Source organism: Alligator sinensis, unplaced genomic scaffold (assembly GCF_000455745.1).
Source record: "Alligator sinensis unplaced genomic scaffold, ASM45574v1 scaffold176_1, whole genome shotgun sequence".
NCBI lineage: Eukaryota > Metazoa > Chordata > Crocodylia > Alligatoridae > Alligator > Alligator sinensis.
Window position 1 is genome coordinate 413,942 of NW_005842471.1, and position 14,983 is coordinate 428,924.

General features: G+C 41.6%; 1 protein-coding gene across 1 annotated transcript in view; it reads right to left on the reverse strand.

Annotated features, from left to right (window-relative positions):
- Window positions 1-14,983, reverse strand: part of BICC1 (BicC family RNA binding protein 1) — a gene marked incomplete at its 5' end in the record, with an annotated part of 236,925 nt that overhangs the window by 6,870 nt on the left and 215,072 nt on the right. Inside the window, 2 exons of the mRNA XM_006030884.3 lie at window positions 1,249-1,348; window positions 5,910-6,070. Coding sequence (XP_006030946.1) covers window positions 1,249-1,348; window positions 5,910-6,070 — 261 coding nt within the window. The remainder of the gene's footprint in view (window positions 1-1,248; window positions 1,349-5,909; window positions 6,071-14,983) is intronic.

Sequence of the window (14,983 nt, forward strand, 5' to 3'; positions counted from 1 at the left end):
CTTACAGGCCTATAATTACTTGGGTCCTCCTTCCTCCCCTTCTTAAAAATAGGGACCACATTAGCCAGTTTCCAATCCCCCGGCACCTGGCCAGATGACCACGAATGCTCATACAGCCGGGCCAAAGGCTCCACAATGACCCCTGCCAGCTCCCTCAACACCCTTGGGTGGAGGGCATATGGACCTGCAGATTTAAAAATGTCTAGCCCTTCCAGAATATCCTGAACTACATCTGGACTGACTAAAGGCTTGATAGAGCTATCCCCAAGGTTGTCCCTACCTCTGGTATGTGGGATATCCCAGTCCCTGTTCAGAAAAACAGAGGCAAAGAAACTGTTAAAAATATCAGCTTTCTTGTCTGGCGTGGCCACCAGACTACTGTTTGTGTCTTGCAGGGGCCCCTACATTGCCTGGTGCCCTCTTCTTGCTCCTAATGTACTTGAGAAAGGACTTTTTGTTGTCCTTAATCCTGGACGCTAGCCTGAGTTCCACCTCTGCCTTGGCCTTCCTAATAGCCCTCCTACGCTCCTGGACTGAGGAGGAGTACTCCTCCTTGTTGATAGTTCCTCCCTTCCACTGGCTGTACGCCTCCCTTTTAGTCCTTAGGCATTGCTGAATGCCCTTGCTGAGCCAAGGGGGTTTCTGAGCACTCTTACCCTTCCTTGCTTTTCTCAGGGACTGTTATCCTTTGGGCCTGGAGGATCGCCCCCTTAAGGTATAACCATCCCTCGTGGGCTCCCATCTCCTCTACCTTCTGGGCCCTTAGTGCCTCCCCCACTAGTCTCCTAGCTCATTGAAGTTGGCCCTTCTGAAGTCAAGGGCTTTAGACTTGGTGTGAGCCCTAGACACCCTGCGTTGGATAGTGAATATTCATCTAAGCCTGAAGACTAACTCACAAAAGCGGTGATGGGGAGAAGGACTCCGGAATTTTTTGTATTAAATGTTTTCAAGCACCAAGGCAAGATAAGATCACATGCAAATGCCTAGCAGGAAGAAAAAGATCTGATTCCATATATTTAATTTTTTTCCATATATTTAAATTTAAATATTTAAATTTAAAATTGTTATCAACATCCTCTGTGAAGTGGGATTACCTTTTCCAACCCAACACTAATTTTAGAAGTGCAATATAGTTGCAGAATCATTTGAATGTGTGGGAGGTGTCAATTCAACTTATAGTAAAAAGTACCATTAATTTTAAATCTTCAGATCTACAACCTTAAGTGCTAAGCATATTTATTTATTCACCAGAGATTGCAAGCAGCATTTTTCGTCTGGCACCAAAAGTGGTAATTCCTAGCTCTTTCAAATCTTGATCCGTAAGAGTAAGGAATGTCTGAAGATCAATCTAAGAGAAAGAAAACAAAAATTAAATATTGGGATTCAAATCACATAAAATGCACAATATTTCAGCAACCAGTTCCTTTCTGAACTGAAACTTACCACCTAAAATTGTTATTTATGAGTGTAGTACTAGCTGGCTCTCAAAACAAAGTTTAACTTTATTTCTATTGATTTTACATGCCTATTCTGTATGTCTATAATGCAATCGCTAAATTTCCATTTGGCAATGAATCACTGAAATGAAATGAAAAGGGGAAAATGAAACAGATTCCTTTTGTACTACAACCCTTAGGGCCCCTCTATACACGCAGCAAAGGTGAGATGGGATCTAATACATGATCGACACAGTTGAGCCTCCTGCCAAGCCGCGTGTGCATGGCAGAAGGCATGACTGTGGGATCATGCATTAGATCCCTTTGCGCTTTACTGTTGGTGCAGGGGGAGCCTGATCCTAGGCTCCCCACACACTGGCAAAAAGCAATCTCTTACAGCTTGGAGCCCCTTCAGTTGATGGGCTCCGAGATGTGGGGGCACCTCATACACTCCCAGGGCTGGATCACAGCAGCTGTGATCCCTCAGCTGCGGGAGCTTCAAGCAACCCGAGGGCAGCCATGCCCCCCAGCTGCTGGAACCCAGCTGAGTCCTGACATCCAGTGTCCGCAGCTGTGAGACTCTGGGTCCCTGTGCTGCTGGAGACCCAGATTTGAGAACTGCTGGGGATGAGGGTCCCCACAGCTGCAGGACTTCTTGCCCTTGCTGGGCATGGTGGACCACTGCGGCTGGGAGGGGCTTACAGGGCTCCCAGCTGCAGAGGAGGCCCTGATACACATGTGAATTAAAGTTCGATAGCAATGAGCTATAAAATGTTAGTATACATTTTGAGGTCCAATCTTATAGGTGGTGGGTGCTTTTTATGGTGTGATAGACACTTTGGACATGTAGCTGGTCTGAAGGCAACTATGCTATTAACCAGTTAATTATGCAATACCTGTAACATGTAGAAGGGACCTTAGTGACAGATAATTTGTTTTGATGTTTTATTGGAAACAGATAGGCTAAAAAGTAAAGTTTGATTGATTTAGTGATGCTTTACTGCACTTCGTGAGATTCTGTAACTTTCAAAATTTCTGTGAAATGTTTGTTTCTAAAGTATTATAAACATTGATAAGCTGAAACAGAGCATGTGCTACCAGAATGCTGGTACCACCTTAAAGAAAATTAAACCACAGGACCTTTCACAACATACTATCTTTACTAATTATGCTGTAGTTCAGGGAAGGCCAACTTGCAGCATGAATATCACAAGTGACACCAGCAGCCTCTGTGTGTGGCCTGCAGGACATTGGGGAGGGAGCATGTGGCAAATAGGGCAGGGAGCAGCAAACAGTGGCAGATTATGCAGAGGCAAGGGATTGAGTGCCACTCGGGGGGACATGTGGCTTAATTTGGGGCATGTCTGCTGCATTTCATTATCTTTTAAAAAGTTAAACATCATTCAGTGGAAACTTGCCCTTTAAATGAATAACTCTGTAGCAAAACCCCCAGTTTTTCTTTTTTTAATTTATTTTAAAATGCATTCCCTCCCCTTCCCGAACCATTTCTGACTTTTTCTCTCCCTCTCTATTCCCTATAGATAAGTATAAGATAGCTAAGATGTAGGATAAGCTTTAACATTTTATTTTAAGTATTAAGATTTATTTTTCTCTCCCCTCTCTGCAAATAAGTCACTGTTTTATAAGTGATAATTATTATGTTTTGTATTGATTTTTTTTTTACTGCTTTTATATTGTGTGATTGCTGTTTTAGGCCCATATATGTAAATTAGCATAAGTCATGTCAAGTTTCCATTTTGTGTGTCAAGTCTCCATTCTGTCCCCAGGACTGCTTGTGTAACCCACGACTCACACCTACCTTTCCTATGTAACTTGATTCCTGAATGAATGGGGATGAATGAGGGTGCTTGAGAGACAATGGCAGTAGATCTAAAAACAGCTCCCTCTGAACGACCAAACCATCAACACCAATATCTGGACCAATGACCCAGCCCTTGGAACCAACCTCAGCATTCAAGAAACAAAAGATGAGGCAACCCACCATTGTGTCAAGGCTGCACATGCTCAGTAAGTCCACCTGGAGCCCTCTGGAACAGGACCGACCTTGCCTAGACAGGCCCTCCCCATAGGAGATCAGAGGTAGTCTGCCCCATGAAAGGGGTAGTGAAGACTGACTCCTTGGGACGCCCTCTCCACCTGGATCAGCACCATGCCACACCACTTATCCACCCAGAGGCCCTGCCGGCGACCCCCCTCTGGACAACATCTACTGGACAAAACCCCTTTCCAGCCTGGATAGGTAGCTATTACCCCCCACCCTCTCTTCAACCAAGGACTTGGACTCTGTTTCTCTTCCCTACCTGGACTCCAGCGTTTCCACCGAGTCTCTTTTTCCTGCTGCCATTGTGAGTGCATGTGCGTGTGTGCGCGCACGTGCATGTGAACCAATAACTTCATGGGGCTGTGTGGTGTGTTGTCTGCTTAATTAACCTGTTATTTGGACCCCCGAGTTGGGTTTTGCTTTACTCTGGTTCAGCCTTGCTCCAATCTCTGCTCCTCGCCCATCTAACTTCTGTCTCATTTCTCCCTCTCCTGCTTCTGGCTCGCTGCCACCTCTAACACCTGTCCTGAGCTCCTCTCTGCCTCCAACCCCACTGTTTCTTTGCCAATGCCTTATCCCCTGCCTTTTCCCCTGGGCAACCAGGTTTCTGCCTCAGTTTCTTTTTGGCTGTCTCCTCCTTGCCACCATTTATCTGCCCCCTCCCCCCCCAATATCTCAGCTGTCTGCCTTAGTTTCCAGCCCCAAGATCCCAGGTTTCTGTCTCTTTCTCTTTTCTGGCTGTCTCCTCCTTGCCACTAGGCTTCTTCCCCCACAATGCACCAGTGGCCTTGAGTAACCCTGGGGCCACTTGATCTTAAGTAAACCCAAGCCTCAGTTCCTCAGTCAGCTTCTCTCTAGTCCACCGGTTCTAATCCCAGTTTTGGCAACTTTCACTCCCTACACTTTAACTCTCTCTCTCACCTGAACCTTCCACCAAGTATCCCAGGTACCCCAAGCACACACATACATACTGTACCATCCAAGTTAGGAACTTATCTATGTGTAGGTGGGGTTGTATGTGTGTGAACTGGTGAGTGCGTGTATATATTGTTGTGTGCATGACATACGAATTAGTGATCTGGGTATGCACACTGAGTGTGCGGGTATTGATTTTTGTCTAATTTTTAGTGTGTATGTGCTTGAATTGGTGATAGGTATGCATGTGCCTAGGCTGGTTTGGATGTGTATGTGCTTGAGCTGGTAGTGTGTGTGTGTGTGTGTACCTAATTGATTTGTGTGTTTGTATATGTGCAATTGTGTTACACCCTCCTAACAGAGCAATATTGAGATCCTGAGAGTTGGCCTGAACTCACAGGGCAACAACTCATATGCCTTATATTATAGCAACTGACTTCGGTGCACAAACAGAAATAAATGTAGTGGGGAGAAAATCTGGAGTCTAGCTATGTCCTTAGACTTAGAAACAGGCCAAGGTAGGAACTGGGTTGATCTCTTTACTCCTCTGGATACAGGCTACAGATTTTTGTTTCATCAGTAAGAAAGTAGCTGAATATTACCCAAAGAAGTGGAATGCTGATAGCTGTGGATACCCTGGGACTATTGCTGACAGGATTCTGAAGTCTTTGTAAAGGACTGAGGTAGTGCCATTCTTCTCATGCTTTGAAGACCCCAAGTAACTCATGCTATCTATGAAGGTCATACTATCAAAATGAAGGCACTATCTTTGAACAAAAATCAGATAGGGATGTGTTTCTCTGTAGATGCCGGAATAGCAAGGTGTAAATGTTATGCTGAAATGTCAATTTTTAATGTTTTAATATAGATGAAAAATTTGAAGAATATTATGAGGAACACCAGTACACTCGATATATGATAGCACTTAGAAGTTATCCATGGTATTTCAAATATTATTTACAACATTATCTGTGTGCATTAAATGCTTGTTTTACTAAGAAACACTACAATATTCTGTTTGAAAGCTGACTGGAAACTACTGCCACCTATTTAGGGTTTTATGTAACAACCCCCAAAGCTCAACTTTCTGTGATGTCAGGACTATGCTTATTCTGCTGCAAGAGTTAGCTAAGGTGCAGGAGGAGGAGGGAGTGTGTAGTAGAATTATACAGAAATTGCCTTACCCTGTCTAGTTACATAAAAGGAAGATAGCTTTTTCATTTCAATTGAAGGAATGAGCATACACAGCACTGATGGAATACTCAAGAAAAAAAAAACAAACAGCTTCTGAGAGAATTAGAACATGTGTGCATGGGGTGGGGAAGCACCATGTCTCTACACCACAGTACTTCTGGAACCATAATGCAGTATCTCTGCACAGCAGTGCCTTGTACCCTATAGACATGCTCTTAGTGTCTAACTGGGGTGATCTAGTGCAGTTATAAAATACACATCAAACACAAGGATGTATGTAAAAAAAAAAAAAAAATACTAACCTCCTGTTGTTGAAAAACATCCGTGTATTTACCCAAACCAAGTTTGCTGAACAGTTCAGGCAGGTCAGACCCCTTAAACAAACTGTTCAAGTTACAACCATTGTTTCCTGTCAGCGAGGAAATACAGTCCATGTAGTTACTGCTGCTGAGATAATGTTCAGCTGAAAGACAGAGATGTACACTGGTAGCTTCAATCACTTGAATACACATATATTAATAAGAAATTTTAATTTCCAAGATATTTCAAATTCTACTGTTTAGTGAAACTTTTAATTTAAGCGTTTAATGCAACAGTAGTCTGAAGAAATCAGATGAATTTCAAAATAACTTTTTATTAGCCAAATCACTTTTTGTGGTTGCTTTTACTGTACATCTGTTATTGATCTGGATATGCAGGAAAAGAAAACAGATGCAAGGATGGATTTATAGCAATAGACTGAATAGAGATGGGGAAATAGTATTCCGTCATTTCTGGTACAGTGGAAATAAGAGAATCAAGTGATGAAACAATTACCTCGTTTAATAAAAAGTACAGTTAAAGGTTGAATAGCTAGTAAATAAACACAATCCTGAAGAAATATTATCTAAACAACACTAAATTTGAAAATACTCAGATTATTTTATCCTGAAGAGCTACATTAAAATACAAAGGTTATGAAAGTCAAGCTCTCAGAAATTGGGAGGCATAAGAATTAAGGTTGCTTGTGGAACATTAACTCATACATAGAAGGGGACTGACTTATGATAGCTTTTAATTACATGACCATATACTATTTGTTTCCCATGAGATTCCTTCTGGATTCAATAAATAAGAATGGTACTCAAGGAGTGAAACAAGCCTCTGATCAAATGAGGGTATTGACTGTAGCTGCCATACATCACTGGTTTTAGGAAATGGAAAGTGAGTGACAAATAAGGTAGGGCATAGAAAACGGCTATTTTGGTGAATTCAGTTCTTTCCCAACTCCTGAGTTCCGTGTGTGACACTCAGCAAGTCACTTAAACTAGTGAATACAGAGATGACTACATAGTGCTTTTCATTTGCTGAGTACCAAAGTACTAAAGGTCAGATTTACAGAGGTGCTGAGCTCTACATCAGCTGAGGAGTTGAAGTGTCCTTAATATGAATGTATGACCTTGCAATGTTCTTCTGAATAAGAAAAACTGTGTTCCATATTGGAACCTGACAAAAACTATGAGTCAAACCCTATGAGTGTTGCTGAGAGGACTAATTTTAGAACCAGGCCTAAAAGCAGAACTGTGGAAGGAACTGAAGGAAGGAGTGAAAGATCTTCACGTGAAACCAATAAAATATCAATGAGCAGGGGTATGTTTTCCAGAGAAAACACCTGACTGCTTAGACTGCAAATGTCATCAACACTGGGAAGATAGCTATTTCAAGAGCAGGGTTGGTGCACAAGATCCAAAAACACTCAACTGAGGTAAAACCAGGAACTGGGATTTCAGAGCCAGAAGGAAGTCAGCACTGGAACTGAAGAGATGCTCCTCTTTGGACTAGGTGATGTCAGAGAGTTCCTAGGGTACTTGTTCCAGTACTTTTCCTTTGTTGGCTGAAGATGACTGACTGAACCAAAGGGTTCAGCACCTATGTTGGACCAGTAACACGTTTCAACAGAAACCACTGGGGAGTGTGACATTTTGAAACAAAAAGGATGAGGCAATTAAGACTTAGGGTCCTGGTGCAGATATGAAACATGGACCTTCAGGGAGTGGACTTTAGTTCCATGGTTTCAAGCTTCTTTGGAACTGAGAAGACTGAAGGTTTTCTTTAGGCATCAAATATACGAAGATGCTGAATGCTGGGGAGAATGCTATGGTAGGAAGCAGACTGTGTGGATTTACCGAAGAGGTAAAACTGGAGCCTAATTTCACTCTTTATTTTTAGTCTTGGGTGGTAAGGGACCCAAGCCATAAAACATTTGCTGGGAACATGGGATTGTTTTAGGAGTACAGACTGTCAACATTCCCATCAGATGTAAATAAAGTGCTACTGCAAGATGGATACAGCTTGCATCCTGAGGAGAAGCCATGATTCTGATCAGATACAACCAAAGCCAACTTCAGGATTCTTTCTCCTTTTCACGCAGACAAAGGAAAAAGCTTCTTTCAGTAGAGGAAAAGAACAGTCCGAAAGATGGTGATTCCACATGGCAGAGTCAGAAAGGTGTGAAGGGAAGGCAAGTTCAATGTCAGAAAGGGATAGGGTCACAAATGGAAAGAAACAGAGAGAAAAAATAGATTTTTGTTTGGGGAAAAACTAAACAAAGATGAAAAGAAAAGAATATCATATGCACTTGAATGTAAGACAAGGTGCATGTCCCCATGCAATCAGCATGGGGGAAAGCTCCTCATCTTTCTTTTGAATATAAAGAAACTTCATTAAATGTATTGTCTATCATTAAAGTGTTGAAAAAGCAGCATGAGCTCAATAATGGAAACCAACGATGCTGATGGGAGCCTAAAACAAGGATGGGTTAAGTGCAGCCCATTTGAATAAAGATATATGCTAAAACCCATTGGTGCAGTTCCCCTTAGTTGTTTTTCAAGTCATGGCTAGCCACTACACTGAATACATTTCAATTTCCTCTTCATTCCCACAGCTGAGCTGTGCCTTTTTTTCCTAATTCCAATAATTCCTGCTACTTTAGCAGCCTTAAATGTCTGCCAAATATCAGCAAATGGATCCTAAACAGTTTACCCAGACTCCCTATGTCATCCCTTCTTTCAGCCTGTTGCTTGTTATTACTGTGGCCCTGCCCTCCATGAGATAGATCTAAACTAGGATGCCCTGCGTCTCATCTGCATACAAAGTTCTGGAGGATCCTAGGACTCATGACAAGAACACCAATTCCAGTCACAAGTAAGGGGCTAATTAGCACACAGATTCTTTGTGGGGGTATCTGGTATACACACACATATACTGAGCAGTAGGGCTGTGCAAAACTTTGGTCCCTGATTCAATTCGGCAGAGATTATGCCCAATTTGGTGGCCAAATCTCCAAATCTGAATCAAGTCAGAGGACCCTTTAATCTCTCCGGATTGAATCGGAACCCTTCGAATCAATTCAGAAAGATTAGGAGATTCAGACATAGAGACAGCTTTAAATGTTTTTTCTACATACCCCTAGGTAGTAGATGACTCGTGAATGCTGCAATGCTGGGGTGCATGGAGTGTCCCACAGAAGCGCAAGGGGGTCCCCAGTGTGCTCAGCAGCAGACCCGGAAGTGGACCAGAAGCACTTCCAGTCCACCCCCCCCCCCCCCCAACTAGAAGTACTTCCGGTCCACTTCCGGGTTCGCCACCAAGCATGTGGAGGGCCCCCCCTGCACTCCTGTGGAACGCTCCATGTGCCCCAGCACTGCAGTGATCACGGGCTGTGCCTGCTACCTCAAAGTATGTAGAAAAAACTTTTAAAGCTGTCTCTATGTCCGAAACGCTGATTCTCTGAATCAACATCGAATCTTCAGATTCGGCCAAATAGAATTGGGGACAGCGATTCGAATCAATGAATTGAATCACTGTCCCCGATTCGGGCCGAATCTGAATCAGCACACCACTACTGAGCAGTGCTTATCTGTGGAGTCACCATGGCATGACACACTGTTGATTCTACTGGGGCTCAGCCCAATGAACTATACAGTAAATCATGAGCCTTTTGGCTTTGAATTAATTTCATGCATGGTTTGCGATATATACAAGTATATGCAAAAGTGTGCTTAAAAGTGTGTTTATGGAGTACCTTTTCTAAAACTTGCAGCAGTTTCAAAAAAGGTAAAATGCATCAATTCAGGATGAAGAATTACAAATTCAGGAGGAAAAAGCAACATTTCCTTCTTTAAGTCATGTTCTCTAAGAACATCCAATTCTCACTTCTGAATTAGTTAAATTAACCTGGGATACAGGTCCTTTTAGCATGGATTAAAGAAAAGCACAAAAACTCTCAGAAATTTTCTTTGCTTTCTCTTTTCCTAGCAACTTGCAAATTTATACTTGCCCATTCCAGAAAGTTAAAAACTCAATCAGTTAATTTAAGATTGAGATCAACTTCATAGCAGTTTTGAGTAGGCTGTGAAACAATTTGTTTAAAAATACCTGTTCATAATTTTTAATGTGTGTAACTTGTATCCAAGGAAACAGATTACCAAATTAATCTGCCTCTACTCATCCTACTTAAAAATCATGCATCAAAAAGTATCGCTAGGAAAACAACTATAAAAAGTTATGGATTTTACTAGGTAACCTCAGATCAATGTTGATGCTGTTCTGCAGAATCTGGATCTGAATCTAAATGAACTCTTATTTGCTTTAGTTCACTGAAACCTTCACTGAAAAATAAGAATCTCCAGGGACACCATTTTCTGTGCCATTACTATTTTCCATGAATTTTCCTCTTTTGAAACATTAATTTGTCATGTAGTTATTATCCAGTTTTGTCTTTGCTTTGTACTTGTTCAAACAAACTGTTTAATATATTTAATTAAATCCTTTAAAATATTTAGGCAAATATTTACTGAAGTTAACCACATTTAAAAATGCAGGACCAGCAATTAAAGCAAAATTTGAACCTCGAATCCCAAGATTTTCTTTTTTAATGAAATACGTTGACAAGAAATACTTACTGGATTTGTTTTGTTTTCGTTTGGGGCTGCCAATCGATGACACAAATTCATTACGAGTTGTGGGAGCAATACCGTTATGATCTCGCCAGTTATCAGACTCACTGCCATTTCCTAAATGCTCCCGACTGTTAGAACGTGAGAGAGACATTGATGAACCCTGCAAGTCCCCAAAACGAAAAAAAGAAATCAAAAACTAGTGCAAAACCAATAAGAGTTTCAATGCAAATTGACTGGTCATTTCCCAGAAAATAATCCCATAAAAATACACCAGATTTTAAGGTTTAAAATACATTATTAACAGGTAATTGCTATTAAAGTAATAAATGCATTTTACATATTCTAGACAGAGCTCTTGTTTTTGTAATAAGTTTATGAAATTCAAGTAGAAGTTACTTAAAAAAAACAAACAAACTTAATATCAAAGTCTTTTATATTCCTAAATTTGTTATAAGATTCTATGAAGAGGGACATCACTCAACAGTAATTGTTCTGAGAATCATTGAGAAGTAGGGCCAGAACAGACCTCCACAGGTCACCTAGTACAAATGCCTGCCTGAGAGGGGATCAACTCTATCTGAACCAACCTACATACAACCATCGTCAAACCCAGGGGTGGGAATCATTTCAGCTGGAGGACCACTTAATGAGTTTCAGGGACCTCTCAAAGGCCACATCCATCTCTCTGTCTCTTCTCTTCATCTATGAAAGTCAAGCTCTCAGAAATTGGGAGGCATAAGAATTAAGGTTGCTTGTGGAACATTAACTCATACATAGAAGGGGACTGACTTATGATAGCTTTTAATTACATGACCATATACTATTTGTTTCCCATGAGATTCCTTCTGGATTCAATAAATAAGAATGGTACTCAAGGAGTGAAACAAGCCTCTGATCAAATGAGGGTATTGACTGTAGCTGCCATACATCACTGGTTTTAGGAAATGGAAAGTGAGTGACAAATAAGGTAGGGCATAGAAAACGGCTATTTTGGTGAATTCAGTTCTTTCCCAACTCCTGAGTTCCGTGTGTGACACTCAGCAAGTCACTTAAACTAGTGAATACAGAGATGACTACATAGTGCTTTTCATTTGCTGAGTACCAAAGTACTAAAGGTCAGATTTACAGAGGTGCTGAGCTCTACATCAGCTGAGGAGTTGAAGTGTCCTTAATATGAATGTATGACCTTGCAATGTTCTTCTGAATAAGAAAAACTGTGTTCCATATTGGAACCTGACAAAAACTATGAGTCAAACCCTATGAGTGTTGCTGAGAGGACTAATTTTAGAACCAGGCCTAAAAGCAGAACTGTGGAAGGAACTGAAGGAAGGAGTGAAAGATCTTCACGTGAAACCAATAAAATATCAATGAGCAGGGGTATGTTTTCCAGAGAAAACACCTGACTGCTTAGACTGCAAATGTCATCAACACTGGGAAGATAGCTATTTCAAGAGCAGGGTTGGTGCACAAGATCCAAAAACACTCAACTGAGGTAAAACCAGGAACTGGGATTTCAGAGCCAGAAGGAAGTCAGCACTGGAACTGAAGAGATGCTCCTCTTTGGACTAGGTGATGTCAGAGAGTTCCTAGGGTACTTGTTCCAGTACTTTTCCTTTGTTGGCTGAAGATGACTGACTGAACCAAAGGGTTCAGCACCTATGTTGGACCAGTAACACGTTTCAACAGAAACCACTGGGGAGTGTGACATTTTGAAACAAAAAGGATGAGGCAATTAAGACTTAGGGTCCTGGTGCAGATATGAAACATGGACCTTCAGGGAGTGGACTTTAGTTCCATGGTTTCAAGCTTCTTTGGAACTGAGAAGACTGAAGGTTTTCTTTAGGCATCAAATATACGAAGATGCTGAATGCTGGGGAGAATGCTATGGTAGGAAGCAGACTGTGTGGATTTACCGAAGAGGTAAAACTGGAGCCTAATTTCACTCTTTATTTTTAGTCTTGGGTGGTAAGGGACCCAAGCCATAAAACATTTGCTGGGAACATGGGATTGTTTTAGGAGTACAGACTGTCAACATTCCCATCAGATGTAAATAAAGTGCTACTGCAAGATGGATACAGCTTGCATCCTGAGGAGAAGCCATGATTCTGATCAGATACAACCAAAGCCAACTTCAGGATTCTTTCTCCTTTTCACGCAGACAAAGGAAAAAGCTTCTTTCAGTAGAGGAAAAGAACAGTCCGAAAGATGGTGATTCCACATGGCAGAGTCAGAAAGGTGTGAAGGGAAGGCAAGTTCAATGTCAGAAAGGGATAGGGTCACAAATGGAAAGAAACAGAGAGAAAAAATAGATTTTTGTTTGGGGAAAAACTAAACAAAGATGAAAAGAAAAGAATATCATATGCACTTGAATGTAAGACAAGGTGCATGTCCCCATGCAATCAGCATGGGGGAAAGCTCCTCATCTTTCTTTTGAATATAAAGAAACTTCATTAAATGTATTGTCTATCATTAAAGTGTTGAAAAAGCAGCATGAGCTCAATAATGGAAACCAACGATGCTGATGGGAGCCTAAAACAAGGATGGGTTAAGTGCAGCCCATTTGAATAAAGATATATGCTAAAACCCATTGGTGCAGTTCCCCTTAGTTGTTTTTCAAGTCATGGCTAGCCACTACACTGAATACATTTCAATTTCCTCTTCATTCCCACAGCTGAGCTGTGCCTTTTTTTCCTAATTCCAATAATTCCTGCTACTTTAGCAGCCTTAAATGTCTGCCAAATATCAGCAAATGGATCCTAAACAGTTTACCCAGACTCCCTATGTCATCCCTTCTTTCAGCCTGTTGCTTGTTATTACTGTGGCCCTGCCCTCCATGAGATAGATCTAAACTAGGATGCCCTGCGTCTCATCTGCATACAAAGTTCTGGAGGATCCTAGGACTCATGACAAGAACACCAATTCCAGTCACAAGTAAGGGGCTAATTAGCACACAGATTCTTTGTGGGGGTATCTGGTATACACACACATATACTGAGCAGTAGGGCTGTGCAAAACTTTGGTCCCTGATTCAATTCGGCAGAGATTATGCCCAATTTGGTGGCCAAATCTCCAAATCTGAATCAAGTCAGAGGACCCTTTAATCTCTCCGGATTGAATCGGAACCCTTCGAATCAATTCAGAAAGATTAGGAGATTCAGACATAGAGACAGCTTTAAATGTTTTTTCTACATACCCCTAGGTAGTAGATGACTCGTGAATGCTGCAATGCTGGGGTGCATGGAGTGTCCCACAGAAGCGCAAGGGGGTCCCCAGTGTGCTCAGCAGCAGACCCGGAAGTGGACCAGAAGCACTTCCAGTCCACCCCCCCCCCCCCCCGCACCAGTTGCCAAGCCGGGGGGGGGGCCCAGCATGCTCCCCAGCAGACCTGGAAGTGAACTAGAAGTACTTCCGGTCCACTTCCGGGTTCGCCACCAAGCATGTGGAGGGCCCCCCCTGCACTCCTGTGGAACGCTCCATGTGCCCCAGCACTGCAGTGATCACGGGCTGTGCCTGCTACCTCAAAGTATGTAGAAAAAACTTTTAAAGCTGTCTCTATGTCCGAAACGCTGATTCTCTGAATCAACATCGAATCTTCAGATTCGGCCAAATAGAATTGGGGACAGCGATTCGAATCAATGAATTGAATCACTGTCCCCGATTCGGGCCGAATCTGAATCAGCACACCACTACTGAGCAGTGCTTATCTGTGGAGTCACCATGGCATGACACACTGTTGATTCTACTGGGGCTCAGCCCAATGAACTATACAGTAAATCATGAGCCTTTTGGCTTTGAATTAATTTCATGCATGGTTTGCGATATATACAAGTATATGCAAAAGTGTGCTTAAAAGTGTGTTTATGGAGTACCTTTTCTAAAACTTGCAGCAGTTTCAAAAAAGGTAAAATGCATCAATTCAGGATGAAGAATTACAAATTCAGGAGGAAAAAGCAACATTTCCTTCTTTAAGTCATGTTCTCTAAGAACATCCAATTCTCACTTCTGAATTAGTTAAATTAACCTGGGATACAGGTCCTTTTAGCATGGATTAAAGAAAAGCACAAAAACTCTCAGAAATTTTCTTTGCTTTCTCTTTTCCTAGCAACTTGCAAATTTATACTTGCCCATTCCAGAAAGTTAAAAACTCAATCAGTTAATTTAAGATTGAGATCAACTTCATAGCAGTTTTGAGTAGGCTGTGAAACAATTTGTTTAAAAATACCTGTTCATAATTTTTAATGTGTGTAACTTGTATCCAAGGAAACAGATTACCAAATTAATCTGCCTCTACTCATCCTACTTAAAAATCATGCATCAAAAAGTATCGCTAGGAAAACAACTATAAAAAGTTATGGATTTTACTAGGTAACCTCAGATCAATGTTGATGCTGTTCTGCAGAATCTGGATCTGAATCTAAATGAACTCTTATTTGCTT